General features: G+C 32.5%; 1 protein-coding gene across 1 annotated transcript in view; it reads left to right on the forward strand.

The window, feature by feature from the left end:
- The window catches only part of CFAP47 (cilia and flagella associated protein 47), a 443,615-nt gene that overhangs the window by 341,487 nt on the left and 80,185 nt on the right, over nt 1-21,943 (forward strand). The window contains exons 50-54 of the mRNA XM_032286197.1: nt 3,179-3,307; nt 8,305-8,402; nt 14,699-14,874; nt 16,514-16,621; nt 19,292-19,403. Coding sequence (XP_032142088.1) covers nt 3,179-3,307; nt 8,305-8,402; nt 14,699-14,874; nt 16,514-16,621; nt 19,292-19,403 — 623 coding nt within the window. The remainder of the gene's footprint in view (nt 1-3,178; nt 3,308-8,304; nt 8,403-14,698; nt 14,875-16,513; nt 16,622-19,291; nt 19,404-21,943) is intronic.

A 21,943-nucleotide genomic window follows, 5' to 3' on the forward strand; every position in this document is an offset into this window, starting at 1 on the left:
CAAGAACAGAAAATCAAACACTGCATATTCTCACTCATAGGCGGGTGTTGAACGATGAGAACACATGGACACAGGGAGAGGAGCATCACACACTGGGGTCTGTTGGGTGGCGCCAGGGATGGATAACAGGGTAGGGGGTGGGGAGGTTAGGGAGGGATAATATTGGGAGAAATGCCAGATGTAGGTGATGGGGGGATGGAGGCAGCAAACCACATTGCCATGTGTATACCTATGCAACAATCCTGCCTGATCTGCACACGTACCCCAGAACCTAAAGTACAATTAAAAAATAGACACAGCAGTTATATTCCATGTAAACATAAAAATGATCCAGTAATGGAAAAATGAAGCTGATAGTGAATATAGGATGTCACATTGTCTTGTCAAGTCTCTGTCCTCTGTCTTTTAAAGTGGAAAAAAAAAAAACCCAGCAAATGTTCTATTGATGATGAGTAAATGTTATGTCTTACAAGTATTCACAGCCCATAAAAGGCATGATCTGTGCCTGGAGGAATTTATGGCTTGTTGCTGTGGCTTGCTATCACTGCATTGGACAGTGAGGAAATATATGTACCTGAGGACAATGCATTTTTAAAAGAAGTGGATTTCAAAGATTTTTCTTTAAGATCTAGAATAAAAAAAATACTGATTTTACATTGTGACTCAAGAAACACAAACATATACATATTCTCTATTATATGCACAGCTAGAAATAGAACTGAAACAAAAATTGTATGAAAGAATACTTTCTTCACTATATAGAATGTGTTTTCAGTTTAATGTCTATGCTGTCCAATATACTAGAAACAAGTGACTATTTTGATTTCTATTAATTGAAACCAAATAATATTACATTCGCTATATGAAGCTAGTGACTCCCATATTGGATAACACAAATATAGAAAATCATCATCATTGCAGAAAGTTTGATTGGACAGCCCTATCTCTATTCTATTCTATTGTAAAATAATTTCATGAATCACTGTTGAGTTGAAAACTGAGGTTTCAATATCGAAAGAGAGTCAGCTTGGGAATGTATGTTTAAATATCTTCACACAATGAATTACTGAGATTGTTACAGGCCAGTGGATTAACTATAATAAAAATATTTGTGTGGGTACAACATGCAGGTGCTAAAAATGGTTTGTCTATAACAACACTATACAATACAAATAAAACATAACCATTTATGTAATTTTAAATATTGTAATCATATAAAAAAGAAATGAATTTACAAACATTTTTGTATATCCAAATGTATAATTTCAAAACAAAGTTAATATAAAATATGGAAAAAGAAACATGAAATGAATTTACAAATATTTTTGTATATCCAAATGTGTAATTTCAAAGCATGTTTAATATGAAATCATATGAAAAAAGAAACATGAAATGAATTTAAAAATAGTTCTGTATATCCAAATGTATAATTTTAAAACATAATTAATATAAAATTATTAGTAGTACATTTTGCATTCTGTTTTACACAGTCTGTGGAATATAGTGTATCTTTCACACAGCACATCTTAATTAGGATTACCAATATTTTAATTGCTCAGTAGTCACATGTGACTAATGGCTATCATATTGGATAGGATACATCTAAAGTGACAACTTTCAGGACTTTTGATCACCTATCTAACTGCCTGTGAAAATATGAAACACATGAAACATCTGTATTGCTCATCAACACATGAAACACCTGTATTTCTCACTTCCTCCCAAAAACAAGTTAAAATATTATTTGTTTTCCAAATTAGCCATTTTTTTCTTTTAGATATCTGTCCTCTTCAAGAGTAGTATGACCAATAGTATCTTACTCTTTGGGACCATCTCCAACCAGGAATAATAAGAACATTAAATAAAGATGTCATTTGTTGAGTATTGGCTCTGTGCTTTTGGCTAATTGTTTTACATATGCGTTTCATTTCAAGTGGGTTTAACATGCACACATTAGTATATCTTATTTCAAGATGATTTTACTTCAAGCTCTCTCTCTAAGGAGACCACACTCCAAAAAAAATAGAATTTATTAAAAAAAAATCAGGAAGAGTTCACTACTCTCAAGTGAAAACTAAGAAAATATTGATGTTTAAGTTCTACTTGTCTTTACAATTAATGAGTCTACTTGTCTGTGCAGTTAATTAAGTATGGATACTACCGTATTTCAACTACACAGTAGTTGTAGGCATTGCTGTAAGCTATTTGATTATGATGCATGGCTAGAAACATAGTTTTATGTGCAAAATTTTCGTTATGTCAAGCTGGTATTTAGAGATCAGGACTAATTTCTGAATCACTTCCGTAAGAATATAAATTTTAATTTAAAAATTAATACCAACTTGTATAGGTCAATTTTAGTATAACAGAAATTCCAGACAGAGAATGACTGTTTTTGACACTAGTAAGTGTTGTTTTGTTTTGTTTTTGAGACAGAGTCTTGCCCTGTCACCCAGGCTGGAGTGCAATGGTGTGATCTCAGCTCACTGCAACCTCTGCCAGCCAGGTTCAGGTGATTCTCCTGCCTCAGCCTCCCGAGTAGCTGGGATTACAGATGTACACCACCACGCCTAGCTAATTTTTGTATTTTTAGTAGAGACGGGGTTTCACCATGTTGGCTGGGCTGGTCTCGAATTCCCGACCTCAAGTAATCCGCCTGCCTCAGCCTCCCAAAGTGCTGAGATTACAGGCATCAGCTACCATGCCTGGCCTCACTAATAACTTTTGTAATGAAATGATTAACATTTTATATATTAAATGTTTTCAAGAAAGTTCATGCTTGTGTAAAATAAAATAAATATTATTTTAATGGGGTAATAAATAGAGCATTAAAATGACTTACGAAGAAAATAAGAACAGTTATCCAAGGCCAATAAGTATTCTCAAAGTTGATGTATTTATATTGTTTTCCACTTTTAAAAATTATCTCAGAAAAGCTGTTGAAAAATTACCATTTTAATGGAGATTTTGAAGACATTTCCTTAAATCCTTTCCTTGAGCTTTTCCTTAAAATGTTCTGTATATGTATCAGGTTTAATTCTAATACTGATATCTAGAATTAATTTTTGCTTTATGTTTATATGTTTTAAGCTAGAGTAACTTTAATATCTGAAGCTTACCTTTTGTTTTATAAAACTAATTCCTAATGAATCCGGCATCTTGTATTTATGTGTTGTAGGTACAATTACATTTTCTTTTTTAAGAGGAAAATCTGGTGATTGCGAGGAAGACACTGATAAAGATCAAGCAACCTCCTTTCTTGAGTCAATAACAGAACAATCTAGCACTTTTGATTCTGGAGAGTCAGGTAAATTTATTACAACAGAGTTTCATTATCAATTTGGATAAATCCAAATCATCATTCACTTTTGAATGAAATAGTTTACATGCATAATGTATATCCAAATTTGTGTTGTATATGCCTGTCAGAAGTTTATTATTTCAGTATTAACTATATGTAGCATACATTCTGGAGTTCCACTGCTATTAATGTCAATAGTCAAAATACTCCAGCTAGAAGGGTGCCCACTCTTTCATAATTGAAAAACTTTACATATTTTTCTGTCATTAGACAAAAGCATACAGAAAATTTCTAATGTCAATGAGCATATTATTTTAAGAATGTAATATGTGTTGCTTACTTTAATATGAGATACTAGCAATCTTCCTCTTATGCCAAAGAAACTAAACACTGTTGTTTTTTCCCCTGTATTGTAAAGCTTTATTTGAATGTTGTTAAACATCATGTCTTTTTGTACAAGTTCCAAGGAAAATAAGGTGACAAGGAGTTGGAATACTTGGGGCAGGTTTCCTGGAAATGGGTGAATGAGTTTTTCTTTTATGGATGAGTAGCAGGAACATAAGGCCTTAGTAAAGAAACATGGTTCAACGGGGGCAAACTTGGGGAGACATTTTAAATCTTATACAAAAGAATAAATGTTTAATTGAATAAAGTTGTATTAGATAGCATTCTTCACAGAAACAGAAATGATAGGGTGTGTGTGTGTGTGTGTGTGTGTGTGTGTGCGTGTGTGTGTCTATGTGTCTGTGTGTATTGAGAGAAAGATTTTAAGGAATTGACACCATTGCGGGAGCTGGTAAATCAGAAATCTGTAAGGCAAGCCAGCAGACTAAAAATTCAATGTCAATGTTGCAGCCTTGAGTCCAAATTCCCAGGATAGGACCGGCAGGCTGGAAACTCAGGCAGCATTTCTATGTTGCAGTCTTGAGGAATAATTGCTGTCTTTGGGGGACCATCAGTGGTTGCACCTAAGCCCTTCAGCTCATTGGAGGAGGCCTACTCTGTAGAGGATAATCTGCTTTACTCAAATTATACTAATATAAATGTCAATCACATTTCTAAAATAGCTTCATAAGAACATCTAGACTGGTGTTTGTTCATACAGCAGGGCACTATAGCCCAGCAAAGTTGACACATGAAATTAAGCATCACTGAATCCATGGATTAAAGAGTGGTATTTAGGTAATATTCAAAATGAATTGGAAAGAGAAGAGAAGTTGGGCCAGTTCGACTACTGCAACAGCAAACTGAGTTTGAAGTGAAGACAACCAGGTCTTTTATGGTGGTGATGGGGATACAGAAATACCACTAAAGATGAGAAATATTTTAGAGACTAGCATTGAGATGGCTGTCCTTTTAGAAGGTAAAGAGAAAGGATATTGATTCCATAAAATAATAATAGAGTTTGTTTGTATTTTGGTCAATAGAAAAAAGTAAGACAGAAATTCAGAAGAAAAGAAAATTTTGGGATATTTTAACACTTAGCAAAGTTTTGTACTTCCTGATGTTGATGTGACATCAAGACATTTACATACCAATATCCAGTTGCCAATTGAATCTATGTAGCTGAGAGTAGGAGAAAAACAATGTTAACATGAGTCATAACGGTTTAGGGTCTCTTTGAATGAAATCATGCAGGTGAGGCAAAGGAATAGATAATTGCTGTAGATGTGTTATGCTAAAATTTAAATCCTCACTAATATCTAGGGCAGAAGAACCATGAAGGAAGACCTTCATGAGGGTTAAAGTGTTCAGAAGACTTTGAAAAAAATCAGAATAGTATCATTTTATGTTAAAAGGCTAAAAAACACCGATAGCTAATAAACATACTAACCTACATATTATAGCAGGTTGAAAGATAGATTAAAAGCTAGGAGAAGTATATCTGACAATATTAAAGGTATCCCTAATTCTTCAAACAGGCCCTTTCATATCCTTACTCTCTGACAGAATTAATAACATGGATCCATTTTTAAGGACTGCTCTGCAGTATATTTATTTTCAGTTAGTGAAATCTTTTAGCCTTCCTCTCATCAAAGAAATGAAAACACCTCAATCAGAATGTTTTAACCTTCTGAATAGGGAAATATGAAAAATAACGGTAACACTCACTTATAATGAGAATCAGATAAAAAGAGGCAATCTCATGCATTACAACAGAAATTTAAACTGATAAAAACTTTTTGAAGAGAACATTTAGAGTACGTTTAAACTTTTAAGAATTTTTTATCTCTTTCAATCCAATGATTCAGTCTAAGGAATTTGTTAAAATAATCAAAGATATACAAAAATATGATATTTAAGGATGTTTCTATTGAATACTTGAAACTAAAATTTTAATAGTGTATATTTTCTGAATAATATAAATCTGTATATTTATATGTATATATGAATGTATCAGTTATGTATATTGTATATACTCCAGTATATTTATGTATATATGTCTATATATCTGTGTCTTTCTTGATATTTTAAGCCTGGAATGTTCTACAAATATATTAAGTAGCTGTCATTTGGTCATGAAATTATGAAGAACTTTCATCTTCATGCTATTTAGGAATTTCAAAAATCACTATAGTGAATGCTGTTGATTTTATAATTAGAAAAATATTTTAATTTGTTTAAGGTTCAGAGTTAAAAAACAAATAATCATTATTATTTTGTTGTTATTTTCATCAATAAATCATTCACCAATCCCATTCTAATCAATAAATTCATACTCTTTGTACATGTTTAGCACTGTAGGAACTAAATCAGTTACATCACAACACTGCCACGTGTGATAGTCACAGTAATTATAAATGAAAGGTGTTACTATCCCTGTTATGGTTAATTTCGCATGTCAACTTAGCTGGGCCACAGGGCCCAGATATTTGATCAACTTCATTTTTAACGTTTCTGAGAAGGTGTTTTTTGGATGGGATTAACATTTGAATCAATGGACTGTGAATAAAGCAGATTACCCTCCATAATGTGGTTGAGCTTCATCTAATTAGTTGAAAAACTTAGTAAAATAAAATCTGACCCACCCCAATATCCTTCAGATTTTGGATTTACCAAGACTCCACAGTCACGTGAGCCAATTCCTTAAAATCTCTTTCTCTCTCTTCTCTACACATCCTGGTAGTTCCATCCCTCCGGAAAGCTGTGACTAATGAAGTCTCCATTCTACAAATTGGCAGACTCTTGAGATTCTTTGCCAAAAATCACAAGCTAATGGTGGTCACATTGGGATTGAACCCTGGTCTTATAACCCTCAGTCATTCCACTGATCTTTGCACTAACCCATAGTCATAAAGCAATCTCCTCAGTCATAGCTACCGTTTCCAGAATTATCTTCTCTGTGAGTTCAGTGTGGGTTAAAACACTGGAAAGACCAAGATAAAATATGTATAAGCTACCTAGAAGGGAAAACACTTTTCGTTTTTAGAACTTTGATTTATTTTGGGAGAAGTCACATTTAAGTGTCATAAAAGCACCTAAAGTGCTTTTATAAAATTGAAGGAGCAAATGTGAGCAGTGGCTTCCTTAATAATCTCACATAGTATAAATTTGGTAACCTTATTTTCGGCACATTTCTGCTTTTAAGGGAATGAGCCGATGTCTGAAAAATAAACAAGTACAGGAGTCAGTTCAAAATGTGGAAATAAATTTGCCCTCAAGAACTCCTCATAGTTATTTGGAGTAAAAACTCAACTGGGTCTTACTCATCGTAACTATTTTTTCTCTTTCGCCTTCTTACTAGCTGTTTACTTTAAATATATGAATTGTTCTCAGATCCACCAATTTTGTAAGTATTTTTGATACCTAAAGTGTTAGGTAACAAAATGTTGAAACAGGATGCAAAGTAGTACGATACAATATGGTACAGAACAGTGCAGTACAGTAAAATACAATGTCATGCAATACAATCCAATACAAAGCTGTGAAATGCCATACAGTGACCTACAATACAACACAATACTATGCTATTCAATATCATACAGTGTCATACAATACAGTACAATGCAATGCAAAACATATACTCATGAAAAACATTTTTTGTAGAGAAAAACACTGAGACTGCCACTAGTTTGGGCTCCTTATCTCATAGATGAGGAAGCTGAGGCCCAAAGAAGTTAGCGATTTATCTAAATAAGTTAATCTAGCATAACAATTCTTGAAATCTTTTAAATATGACAATATGAATATGTATACAATTTACTGAAATTGGAGGACAATCTTAAACCATGACCTAGTTCAACACTGGAAAACAAAAGAATATCAAATTGGGAAGCTGAACAGAGAGGAAAAAACAAACAAACAAAAACCCCCTGAATTTGGTGGACATAAAACACCTTTTTATGAAGGGCCTTTGTGGTTGATAGGGGTTCCAGTTTTAGGGTGAGGGAGTATGGTTTTGGATATCATCAGGGGCAGAATTCCCTGCTTTTTAAAATATCAGGAAAGCAAGATAAAAAAATAATTATCTCACGACCTAATCTATGCTCCTTTCAGACTTTCCTTGGGCTAAATTCTTAGGATCCTTTTCCACATATTCAGAAACATGCAATCTCATTTTTCTGACTTTCTCCTTTTAATAGATCCTTATGGTCCTGGAAATGTTACATTGTGAATTGTAATGACTTATTTAGATATTTCTATGTATAAATACATGAATAGTTTGTCAATAAGAAAAAGTATTATTTCTTTTTGAAACATTAATCATTAACTTAAAACATTCTGAAATTCATTTTAGGGAAGAACTTAATGAGTTACTGGCAAAGGTATAGGACCAGGAGCTTGTATAGGATACTCTCTTGGCCATGCAAGGATGGAACTTCTCTCATTCCTCACTAACCGTGATAAAAACAGCTTCTCACCCTTTCTTCAGCTGTCTTGACAAAAAATCCATTTTAAAAAAAGGGTCGAAAATGATGTCTGTTCATGATTCTTAAATTTGTATGTTAAGTATGGAATTCTGAAGTCTATATTAACAAATGGTATTTTGTTCTGTTTTTCAGATGATAAATTTAGCAATTTAAGAATCTGCTATAATCTTGAGATCCATGGCACTCCTGGACCACCCATAGCCATTATGGAAATGGCATGTAGAGCTTTGGTAAGTGCCCATTACATGTTCATAGACTGTCATTTTGTAAGCAGTTAGACCTTTTGTTGTACAGTAAATTATTTACTATCCCTAAAACCATCCATATCAGATGACAGTATTAAGGTAAATTAATCATAGCAATTTTATTTTAAAATCTAGTACTGTGGACTTTAAATGCTTTTGGAAAACATCTTTAATTATGTGTTATCTTATAGTGACTGCATGTATTAGCATACTATCTGTCTGTTTCAAGAGTTACTAGAGCAAACTTAACTTTAGCCTACATGCTTGTTCACAAATAGATGATAAAAACAGGATTATGCTACTAGACTCTTTCAGCATTGTTTCTTCCTGGTTTCTACAGCAGACCTTTCACTTGGAAACATACGTGAAGCAACTGGCATACATTTGGGGTTTCCATTAATACTTGGAATAGATTTGTCTGATGTGAATTACTAAAATGTTACTAAAATTGTGTCCAAAATTATTTAATAAAGTTAAATATTAAGAGTCTTGTTTTACATAAAGTATGTGGACAATATTGCTATTAATAATGTTTTAATTAAATTTAACTTCCTCATTGTTAATATTCAAATATTTAAATTGATAATAAAAGTTATTTTTATTTTTAAATATGTGGATAGATTATAGAATTGATTACTTAGAATCTCGAACTTTGGCTCCAATAAATAGAAAGTTTAAAAAGAAAAGATTTAAAATACATTAAGTTTACAAATTGATTACTTGCCCACCTGATTACTGGGTAAATCTCCATTTAGGCATAGATGATGAATGATTAAAATTTTGAAATGTGCTCAAGCATAGTTTGCAAAAGTATTATCTCCTAAGTGGAAAATTATTTAATATGACAGCAGGATTATTTCACTCAATGAAAGTGTCTTACTTCTGTGAACTGGTTATCACTGCAGTATAAAATCTTTCTTAAAGGTTATTTTTAAATATACATTAAAATGTATCCCTTTATCAGGACATAGAGAAAAAAATTAAATAGGCTTTGAAAAAACAGTGTATGATGTAGCACCTCAGAAAATGGGAAATTGGCTTTCTTATTAACTATGTGCTTAAAATAGGAATAGACATGACAAAACATGCAAAACAAACAGAAATAAATACAATTTTAAAATAAATGATAGATGACCAATTGTTTCATCATCGCATTAAATGGTGTATAGTGTCATTTTTCTGCAAGAGCTATTAGTCCTTCAAGAAAATGATAGAAATTGAGATTTTTATAGCTTTCCAACTTAAACAGTGAAGACTGTCACATAGGCTGAGAAACACGCACCATCAGAGTTCTTAATGTGCATATGTAAGAAGATTGAGCAAAAAGCAAAAACCAAAACAAAACAAAAATGAAAAACCACTGCTTGTCTCTGAGAAATTTCAAATATGTTTTCATTTATGAAATTGAAATTTGCATATATCCTTTCAGGAATATATTATTTTCATAAGTAATATACTTTTGAATAATGGCCCTTGTTCATTTTTCATAAAGCATTTGCCCCTCCCCATGTATAGTATAATGTAATCCTAATTCAGTTTGTACTGATTTCCTATAAGTTTTAAAGTTTTATATATATATATATATATATATATATATATATATATTATTGCACTTTAGGTTCTGGGGTACATATGAAGAACATGCAGGATTGTTGCATAGGTACATACATGGCAATGTGATTTGTTGCCTCCATCCCCCTGTCACCTATATCTGGCATTTCTCCCCATGTTATCCCTCCCCAACCTCCCTACCGCCACTTTCCCTCCCCAATCCACCCCAACAGATGCCAGTATGTGATACTCCCTTCCCTGTGTCCATGTGTTCTCATTGTTCAACACTTGCCTATGAGTGAGAACATGTGGTGTTTGGTTTTCTGTTCTTGTGTCAGTTTGCTGAGAATGATGGTTTCCAGGTTCATCCATGTCCCTACAAAGGACACAAACTCATCGTTTTTGATGGCTGCATAATGTTCCATGGTGTATATGTGCCACATCTTTCCTATCCAGTCTATTGTTGATGGGCATTTGGGTTGGTTCCAGGTCTTTGCTATTGTAAACAGTGCTGCAATGAACATTCGTGTGCACATGTCCTTATAGTAGAACGATTTGTAATCCTTTGGATAAATACCCAGTAATGGGATTTCTGGGTCAAATGGAATTTCTGTTTCTAGGTCCTTGAGAAATCGCCATACTGTCTTCCACAATGGTTGAACTAATTTACACTCCCACCAACAGTGTAAAAATGTTCCTATTTCTCCACATCCTCTCCAGCATCTGTTGTCTCCTGATTTTTTAATGATCGTCATTCTAACTGGCATGAGATGGTATCTCAATGTGGTTTTGATTTGCATTTCTCTAATGACCAGTGATGATGAGCATTTTTTCATATGTTTGTTGGCCTCATATATGTCTCCTTTTGAAAAGTTTCTGTTCATGTCTTTCACCCACTTTTGAATGGGTTTATTTTTTTCTTGTAAATCTGTTTTAGTTCTTTATAGATTCTGGATATTAGCCCTTTGTCAGATGGGTAGATTGCAAAATTTTTTTCCCATTCTATTGGTTGCTGGTTCACTCTAATGATTGTTTCTTTTGCTGCACAGAAGCTCTGGAGTTTAATTAGATCCCAGTTGTCTATTTTGACTTTTGTTGCCAATGCTTTTGGTGTTTTAATCATGAAATCCTTGCATATGCCTGTGTCCTGAATGGTTTTGCCTAGGTTTCCTTCTAGGATTTTTATGGTGTTAGGTCTTATGTTTAAGTCTTTAATCCATCTGGAGTTAATTTTAGTGTAAGATGTCAGGAAGGGGTCCAGTTTCTGCAACTATTTTTATATATTTGAAAACCATATTCCACTTCTACATGAGTGGTTAAATTTTTAAAATTATTTTAAATTTCAGCATCTTGTGAATGTCTTTTCTGTTTTAAAATTTTTACTTGTATTTTTGGGGATTAAATATGCATAATTTAGTACTCTTGCAAAGGAATCTGAGAAATGGAAGCAATTTCTTTAAACAGCCATGATTTTTGCTACACTATTCCAAAGTATAAGCAAGAAAAAAGATTATATACTGTATGAAAGAATGCTTTTTATTGTTAAACCTTAAAGAACCCATGTGAAGATGAAAGAAAGTTTTAGAAGTCATCATGTAATGTTCAGTCATTACTGTTTTACTTGGATTTCAAACAAAATCAGTCAAAACTGATTTATGTTTAATTCTAAACACAAATTAACTTTAAAAGCCTACTTATCAAAGTGGAGGGATATGCCATTTGCAAAACAGATACCAACCAAGTATTTCAAATGTTTTTATAGATAGAGTATTCACAGAAATTCAATGGACTGTGTACTTCTCATTTAGTAAGAGTTCTTTATAAAATAAAATGGAATGGGAGGTAGCAGGATAACTTAGTCAAAACAATTAATCTTATTTTAAATATAATTTTATGCTTTATTTTGTATGTTATTTTCTCAAAATGGTTATGCATTTCTCTAATCATGTAGATAACCTAAGAGAGTTGTTTCAAGAATAAACATGAATTTTGATTATCTTATAAAATGACAGATCACAAAAGTTTCTTCTCTTTAACTTACTGAACATATCAAATACTTAAAAAATCTAATTTTACAACCTCAAGAAATATTGATATTTAGAAAAGCAATCTTGCCTAAATTTTTTGAAAATATTTTGGCAAGTGAATATTTAAAATACAAATTACTCATTATATTAAATGTATCATTTAATATTTTTTTCTGTTTAAACCTAGAAGAAAATAATTTCCAAATTATAATGAACGTTTGAAATCATTTTTGTAATATTATAGTTACATTTGAGATAGTTTCTGTCATACTAGAAATATAGTAAAGTTAATTAGATACTTAAAGCTTTTGACTATAGTGAAATATTTATTTCTATTGAGTCTTGCTATTTTCAAGAGTCTAAATAATTAGATTCCAGAGATTTTCAAGAGATTGCAGTACTGGTAGCTCTAAGCATTCAATGATTGCTTTCTGGAAGGCTGCTCTTAGAAGGATTTTGAGGATGTGTTCAGACCTACTGAATAAGAGTGAAGTGGTCAGTTAGTAGTATTTGCCATGGATGTTGCAAGAATGCCAAGGAGGAGCTGTGATTTAAGTACTCCATAGACACCATCCTTATTTCCTACTGTTAAGATCTAGCACTCTTGTAGCACGAGAGCATGATCCTGTTAGATAGGTTATAGTTTACAAAGAAAATAATAGGTTTAGTGTGATTTTGTTTCATTTTGTTTTCAAGACTTATATATGTAATAAGACCTCAAGTAGTTCTATATTCCAATATTTTGTTCCTCTTTAGACCAGAATCTAAATGTCTAATGTGTACATCTCAACACTTGAGTGGGTCAAAACTAGCATTATTTTTTCAGGAAACAAAATAGAATAAAAGACAATAGAAAGTATCAGAAAATATCACATGTGGTAAATGCAGGAATTGTTTTGTGAAACTTTTGTGATATGTGTATGCAAACCATATTGTGATATAAAACAAATTATTTTGAGTTGTGGTTAAAACATTCTGAAACCCAGTGGTTTAAATTATAGTATTTTTACTTCTGTGACAGGATATAGCATTCTGTTGAGCAAACACTGATCTTCTCTGAATAATATCTGAGTAGTAGACCAGGACAAATGTTTATGCCAAATGTATCATTTCAGTTTTCTGTCTTAAGCCCTGAGTAAAGTTTCTAGGCCAATATTGAGTTGATAGTGTTTGTTACCTTGGCATATCCTTTTTTTCTAGTTGTTGTTATTTTTGACCATTGGAAACTTCTCTGGATGCCAAGTCCTATATCAGCTTTATAAAATATGCCAGGTTACCCAGGAGATTAGTCACTGTTCAGTACTTTACATTTTACAATTTTATTTTTCCTTCTTTACAATTATGCGCATGGAATATTTTGCTGTGGAACTTTAAATGCCCACTTATTTTAAAAATTCATAATTCTAATGTCTCTGGAAACCATTGTAGATGACTATTTTTCATTGCATTTATAGTTAACACTGATTTCTAATAAGTAATACCTACTCTAATCTAATTGTTAGTTTGTGTATATGCTTGTTTTCCATCTTTCCTCACCAGATGTTGTTCACCACACTAAATGCTGTTTGCATTCCTCTAAAATGTAGCATCCATCCACTTATTTATTTATTGGAGGTGATCAGGCAAATATTCTAAGCCAATTCCTCTAAAATAGCCATAGACAAAGCTGTAGTATCTACCTTGAAGATATGTCCCCAGAAGCTTAGTAAGAAGTTTTTGTCACCCCTGTAATGTAATTTGATAAATTTCATAACAGCTCCATGTTCTAAAGTACGTTTATTACCAAGTTTTGATTTATAACTGAAATGTCCAACTTTCTCCATTTTTTAGGTTAAAACATTTAGGCAACTGGAATTTGTTAAAATTGAGATGTGTCCTGTCTACGAATTATTTTTACTGCATTAACTTCAAAAAAATTATAGCTTTTGATGTAGTGGAGATCATGGCTGAAATGGGATGCATTATAAATCAATAGCCAGGATGGGTCAGTATGAGGATCAGGAAAAATCTTAGAGCTTAAAGAGTACCTTTCAGGCCTAAGATGATGGACATTGGGAGAAGGACAGGATAAATAAGAATAGAAGGAAGAAATCTAAACAGAAAGATATATCAACAATATAATTTGACTTTTTAGTTTAGATTGTCCCTACAACTTGATGCTAATATACATTGCCACTTAAATGTTTCCCTTGGATCAGCAGCAGCAGCAGCATGTGGAAACTTTTCAGAAATATAAATTTCAGACCCCATACCAGAACTACTGAATCTCTGGGATGGAGAAAGGGTGTGGGGGAGAGGTGGATAAAAATATATCTTTCAGCAGACTCTGCTGGTGTTTCTTATGTGTGATAAAGTTTGAGTACCATTCCTAGAGTAAACACTGAAAAATGAACCTCATAGAAATAATGATACCAGTGAAAAATATAATTTAAATGTAATTTTACAAATAGTTTTTATCCATTTAGTTACGTGAATCTCTGTGTAGTATTTGCTGTTGAAAAAGATAAGGGTACCATTTATCAAGGCTAATGAAGGAAAACACATGAGATTCAAAGCTAGTGAGATATATTCAATAGTGTATCAAGTGAAAAAAACAACAAATAGCTTTATATTACGTAATAACTTCCTTTACATTTCCTTTCATAGACTAATGACTCCATGCTGACACTAAAAGTTGATTACATATATTTTTTATAATTCTAGAATACGACTTGCATAGAAATACCAATCTCCAATCCAAAAAATCACATTCTCCGTTTAGATGTACAGTTAATGAGTGCTGCCCTTGATGGTGATAGTGAAATGTTTTTGAGCCCACTACAGCGCACCAACTATATTTTATGGTACTCTCCAGCAAGAACAGGCCAAAGTGATGAAAGGTATGGTTTGAGTGTGGTATTATATTTCGTTGTTGATCCTTAGAAATTAACTTTTCAAATTTATGTTTCTCATATTATAATCATTAAAATTACACTGGCTCATAGTTTTAACTTTGTTTAATTCTGGTCCCTGAAAGAATGTACTAATTTAGTTAGAGTTAACTTTTGCTTGCTTCATTGCAAAAACACTTATTTATCAGAATATCAAATTAAATAATTTCTACATTTCTCCTTTTACCCCCTCTTTTACTTCAGTTTTTGCTAAGTAAATCTTTATGGATGCAAAACTGTACAAAAAGAAAACAATTGGGACTAGGGATTAAACGTTCAATTTTCTTGATGAAAATTAATTTATATATTTTTACTTCTTAATTAAATACAAATCATTCACTTGGAGGACATAGAGAAATTAAAATAATTAATTATAGTCATCATGTCTTACAATAAATATCTTGAACTTATTCCTGCTAACTGAAATTTTGCCTCCTTTGACCAGTCTCTCCCCAAAGTCTATGTCTCCTCCACCTTCCAGTGCCTGGTAACAATAATCATTATACTCTCTGCTTCTCAGTTCAAATTTTTAAAATTCTACATATAAGTGAAATTTGTCTTTCTGTGCCTGGCTTATTTTATTTGATGTATTGTCCTTCAGAATAACTCTTATTGGTGCTTCAAGTACAGTATCCTACAGCAGAAACTAGTAATTGTTATTTGAGTGGGTGAATAAATGAATACATCTGTGAAATTTTAAAGGATAAAAATTATTATTCTGTGAAGCATGAAAATAAGAATATAACATATTATAAAAGACACTATTTTGAAAAAATTATCATTAGAAATATGGTATGGTCTTTTTGCCCCAATATGACTGCACAGGGTTTGTGAACACAAACAGAATCTTGAATTTTCTTTATCAGCATACATTAAAAAACATAATTTTGGCTAATACTTACTGACTGCCTACTCTGTTATCATCATTGGGGCATGTATTTTACATATATAAACATAAAATTCTCACAGCAACTGTAAGAGGTAAGATTGATTCCCCCTATTTTATAAATGAGAAAATTTAAGCTCAAAAAGTTAAGTGACTTTTTCAAGGCTGCACAAATTGAAGATGATAGCGCTGAGATACCATCCCAATTAAACTTTTTTAGACTGCCACAAGCTCTGCTTCCCTGGGAGTTGAGCATGTACTGATTATAAAGGAGTTCTCTAGAGCTATATGTCACTTGATAGCACTCACATGACTGTCACTTGATAACATTCACATGAAAATGCCCATGCATTCAACTAGAACTAAATTTGACTTAATCACAGTTAAAAAGCAAGGCTTTTACTGGTACAGCTTCTGCAAGACATTTAAAATACTCATGTTTAAACATTTTCATTGATTCAACAGGCATTTATTAACATATATTAATGAAAACACCACTGCTTTTCTTAAATAATGAAGTAATTTTCTCAACAAAAAATGAAGAATTAAAAATATACCTATAAAAAGTAGTATGTGTTACAAAGTAGTTGTCAAATGTATTTGAAACCAACTATTTATACTAGTTTGGGGTATACTTCTTCTGCCAAATTTATTATACAAACTAAAACTGCTAACAAAATTTTGTGTATTTCTCTCCACCAGCGTTATTTTTCAGCCTGAAATGGCTGATGAGTTCTGGTATTTACTGAAATTAACTATTAAATTACCAAAACCAATCACAATGTCAGAAGTAGAGTGCGACCTTGGCAAGTAAGTTCTACTTAATAAAGTTATTGCTTGTAAGAAAAATAATTAATCTATTACAATATTGTTAGTTTCTAAAATAAAAAACAAATATATCTTTAGTCATTGATTTTTTTTCCTAGGGAAGGTTTGATATGTAAACTACACTGTTGAAAACTTGTCAGAGAAAAACAAATCAGGACTTAGCAAGCAAAGAGTTTTATTCGAAAGAATTACTGAAAGAGTTAGAAAGGGACCATTGCAATAGGGAAAGACTCCCATTTTAGAAGTCTACAGGGGTCTACAAAATCAAACAGAAAAAAGTTTGTCTTTTATAAAATAAAGGAGAGACAAGCAGATATAAACAGAATCTTTGGAGGGAAAGCTGGACTAGCAAGGGAAAATGGCCAGTGGTGTCTAACAGGAAAAGGGTTTTACTATGGCCAGCTAACTCCTAGGAGAAGCTAAGAAGGGGTCATGTTACCTTGTGTGTCTGCATGCTTGTTTAGGCTTAGGAACAAGCAGAGTTCAGGGGCTGGTGGGAAGGAGAGGAACCTGACGAAAGTTTCCTCAAATCAAAGCAGAGGTAAACAATACAGTTGGTCAGTGGGTTAATGCCATGATCCCTTGAGATATGACCATTCCTATTTAGGTAGTTGAGTTCCTACTGTATATCTGGCACCAAATTTGGTGCTGGTAAATAGGGGTAAACAAGACATAATACCTACCTTTAAGAAGTTTACACCCTAGTGGGAAAATTAGTGCCTTTTAACTAATTTCTCCCCCTTAGCACATCAAAAGAGTGTTGAATTCTTCCACAAATAGCTCCTGAGCCAAAAAAAAGATATTTGAAATTTTTTTGTCTTATAGTAGCATAGATATCTAGTATGAAAATATTTTATTCCTATTTTTTCTAAGGTATTGTATATGAGAAAACTTGCAAAATTCGCAATATAGGAAGCAGATGCGTACCACAAAGTGATGGGAAATCTATCATGATTTTTAGTGTATTTTATTCATTATAATTAATGAAATTTTGGTATTTTCATTGAATGTCTTCATATGTTCCTGGTGAAAGAACAAACTCATGATTTACAGAGACTTGTTAAATTTGTAGTCTAGAATCATAAAACTGACATATAATGTTCTTCTTAAGGGGAATCATTGTATGCATATACTTTATATAAAAATAAGAAAATGGTACTTTATTTGAATTATACAATTTGAATTTATGAACTGAATTCTGCTCAGCACATATTACTTAATTTTCCTCTGTCACAGGGCCATGACATTGTGAAAAATAATATATGTATGGTGATGATTCCATTTTTTTATTACAGATATGACACCTAAATATTTTAATCTTAATTACTCTATATTGTAAGCAAGAAACAGTAAGGAGATATGAAAAACTTACATAGATAATATTATGTTATCATGTTATACTTTAACATTACAGAAAGAATGAAGATGACAAGTTTGTTGCTGTACATTAAAAACCATTAGAATTGATAGTTGTTTGAGAATTATGAACATTCATTTATTATTTGCTTGGAGCATAGTCACATATTTTAGGCATTTACTCATCATCAATCTGGATCTTGTTAATGTTATGAATGAAAGCTTTGTGCATTTATTACACTGTTATTGTGACTAGACGATGTTAGCTTTTTTGTCTGGATTTAGCAGTTATAAAACAATAAGTAAACATTATTCCTAAAACTGGAATATATTCTAATATCCAATATGGGATAATATTAGGTCTCAAAAATAGAGAACCAAGGATTATTTAATTTAGTAAAATTTTATTAGTTCATACATAATTATTTTGATTTTGAAACTAAAAGAAGTCATTATATTAGCTTCTTAAGGTTGCCATAACAAGCACCATAAACTGGGGGTCTTAAGACCACAGAAATGTCTTGCCTCACAGTTCTGAAGGCTAGAAATTTAAACTCAAGTGTTCAGCATGCCATGCTCCTTCTGAAACCTGTAAGGGAGAGTTCCTTGCCTCTCTTAGCTTCTACTTCTTTTATTTTTTTATGTTTTAGAAACAGAGCCTTGCTCTGTCACTGAGGCTGGAATGCAGTAGCGCAATCATAGTTCACTGCAGCCTCAAACACTTGGGCTAGAGTGGTCCTCCTGCCTCAGCCTTCCGTGTACCTAGGACTACAGGCAAGCCACCATACCTGGCTATTTTTAAAATATTTTATAGAGACAGGGTCTCGCTGTGTTGCTCAGGCTTGTCTTGAACTCCTGGCCTCAAGTGACCCTCCAGACTCAGCTTCCGAAAGCACTGGGATTAAAGGCATGAGCCACTGTGCCTGGTATCTTTTAGCTTCTTGTGCTTGCCAGCAACCTTTGGCTTTCTGTGGCTTGTAGATACATCACTCTGATCTCTACTTCCACTGTTATATGGCCATCTTCTGTGTGTCTTCACATAGTTCTATTTACAAAGACACCAGTCATACTGGATAAAGGGCCCATCTTACACAAGTGATACATTATTTTAACTAATTATATATGCAGTGACTCTATTTCCAGATAATATCACATTCTGAAGCACTAGGAATTAAGACTTCAACATATCTTATAGGGTGACATATTTTAATCCTAAGGGTCATCAAGTTTATGGAATTAACACGAAATAAGTTTATGAATACCAGCAAATTTACTAGCTTTGTTTTTTTCTCCCAGGCATGTCACTCAGATCATTCCCTTAGCTAATGCTACACATGAAACCTTAGAATTGCAAGCAACAAACAGTAATCCTGAAAATTTTGTCCTGGATCTTGACACAAAATCACAAGTAAGTAAATTCAGAGAGCCATGAAATTTACTGCTGCTAGAGCATTTTCCAGTTCTGATCTTGGGACACTGGTGGAGTGTTATCACTTGAATTATTAATTATTAATTAATTATGAACAAGGATTTAAATTTCTAAATTTTAAGAGTTGAATTTTATACGTCAGGTATGGTGGCTTACACCTGTAATCTCAGCACTTTAAGAGGCCAAGGCAGGTGGATTACGTGAGGTCAGGAATTCGAAACCAGCCTGACCAACCTGGTGAAACCCCATCTCTACTAAAAATGCAAAAATTAACCAGGCATGGTGTCATGTGCATGTAATCCCAGCTACTTGGGAGGCTGAGGCATAAGAATCACTTGAACCCAGGATACAGAGGTTACAGTGAGCTGAGATTGCGCCACTGCCCTTCAGCATGGGCGACAGAGCAAAACGCTGTCTCCAAAAATATTTTTTTTTAAAAAGAAGCATTTTCTTTTACATACTTCTCCCCTTAAATTTTAATTTATCAACAAAACAATATCATTTTAATAAAAAATTTTTGAATTTTATATGCTGGAGTCATGCTCATGGTTACTCCATTATAATAAATTGGTTGTGTTTTCTTTCTCACCATTTTAGTAATCATTTTTTAATAGTTTCCAGTATTATGATTTTTAAGTCTACTGTCATTATATATTTCCAGGGTTTCAAGAGACCATTTGTTTTCTAGCCTTTCCTGAGTTGTTGCCCATCCCCCATTCCTTCACCCCTGATACAGACACACACTTTCAGACAATGCTGACAGCTCTACCCCTCTCTGCTTCTTTCTCTGCTCAATTTCTCATTCTTAGATCCTAGCAGAGGCTAGGTCCAATCAACGATACTAAATCACTTTTCTTCTTCCTGCAAGTTACAAAATAAGATCCTGAGGTTTAGCATGACTATCTCTGTTTCTAAAGCACAGGACACCATTTATTGGAAATGAGTGTCATACTTTCAGGTAAACATCAAAATGATAGTTACAATAGACTATTTTTATCAAGGTACTTCCAAGTAAATCATGAAATCTGCTAGTAGACATAGTATTTAAATAACGGCTCTTACTATTTGTTGTTTAATGATTGTTTAACAAATCTACACTTTGATTTCTTTATTTATATCTTAACATCTGTCTCTTGTCAGTTACTGGTTGCCAACTTATGTAATGATATAAAAGTAGTTCTTAACATCATAGTGTGTCAAATTAGAAATCACTAATTACTATATTGCTAAAATTGGCATGTATGCTTTAATCTTAGAAAGAATGTATTAAAATGTACACATTATTATATCATTCAATACCATATTTTTCCATAAATTATATAAAGTATGATATTCAGGATATAATTTACATATTACTGAAATTCCTCATTAGAAAGTGTGTTTTTGTATCCTTTATATCACTACTTTTAGAGAAGAGTCTAATCTGTGATCCAAGGGAAAATAAATGTAATGTATTGCACATCCAAACTTATATGACATAATCAAGTATACGAACTTTCTTTTAATATTTCCAACCATGGCTTACTAGTCTATTAATTATTCTAATCATTTATCAAACATTATTGAGCACTGAATATGCAATTAACTCTAATATTAGAAAACAACTCAAAAAGTTATATATGAGAAAAATACTATCATATTTTATAAAACAATTAGGAACACACATTAATTGTAATGATAATAAATGAAATATATAGAGAAAAATATCTATATCTTTATATCTATGGAAAGAATAAACTATTTTTCCAAATTTTCTAAGTGCAATTTTACTTATTTTTGCTAAGTCTGACATAGAAATTAATTAATAATCCTAAAATGTATATTAACTGATAATCCTGAAACATTGAAGATATCAGAGAGAGTGCCAGCCTGAGGTAAAAATATTATATGTAGATAAACCACAATTGTGTAATAAACAGGTAACTCTGTTCTAAATATAAAACTAAGTTTGCATTTGCATTTCATAGTCATTATCAGAGTTTATTGGGCATCAACTGCTGTATTCTAGAAGGATTGAAAGATACTGCTAAATTGTAATTTTGCCTTTTCAAAGTTTATCTGCAAAATATATTAGTGTAATATAATAGACTTCCATGTGCCACTCTTGCTATCATTTTGTAAGTGTTTATCTTAAATTATTTCCAGTGTAGCATTTCGAGTATATAATATACTCAAGCCCTTATTATGTTGTGATAGAGTCACTGGCTTCTTTCACAGTCTCTAAAGAAGTAACTCAAACTAATACTGTACAAACTCAAGTTATCCTAGAGGGTCACACCTTGAATGTATACAAGGTAGGAGGAAGAGGAAACTTCCTTGCACATTAAAGAAGCATGTCTTATACCTTTGCTTAGAAACAGTTCATTTCCTTTGATACTACCAATGCAAAATTTAAGTTACTGGTGGTTTGACATGTACCTTGGGATGGGCAATATGCTATAGGTTCCTACATAAAATGCTTATGTCTTTTATTGGGGATTCAAACTCAGCTTTAAAAATTAACCCTGACTTCTTTTTTT

The sequence above is a fragment of the Sapajus apella genome, unplaced genomic scaffold (genome assembly GCF_009761245.1).
Source record: "Sapajus apella isolate SASKATOON/1434 unplaced genomic scaffold, GSC_monkey_1.0 scaffold17, whole genome shotgun sequence".
Lineage (NCBI taxonomy): Eukaryota > Metazoa > Chordata > Mammalia > Primates > Cebidae > Sapajus > Sapajus apella.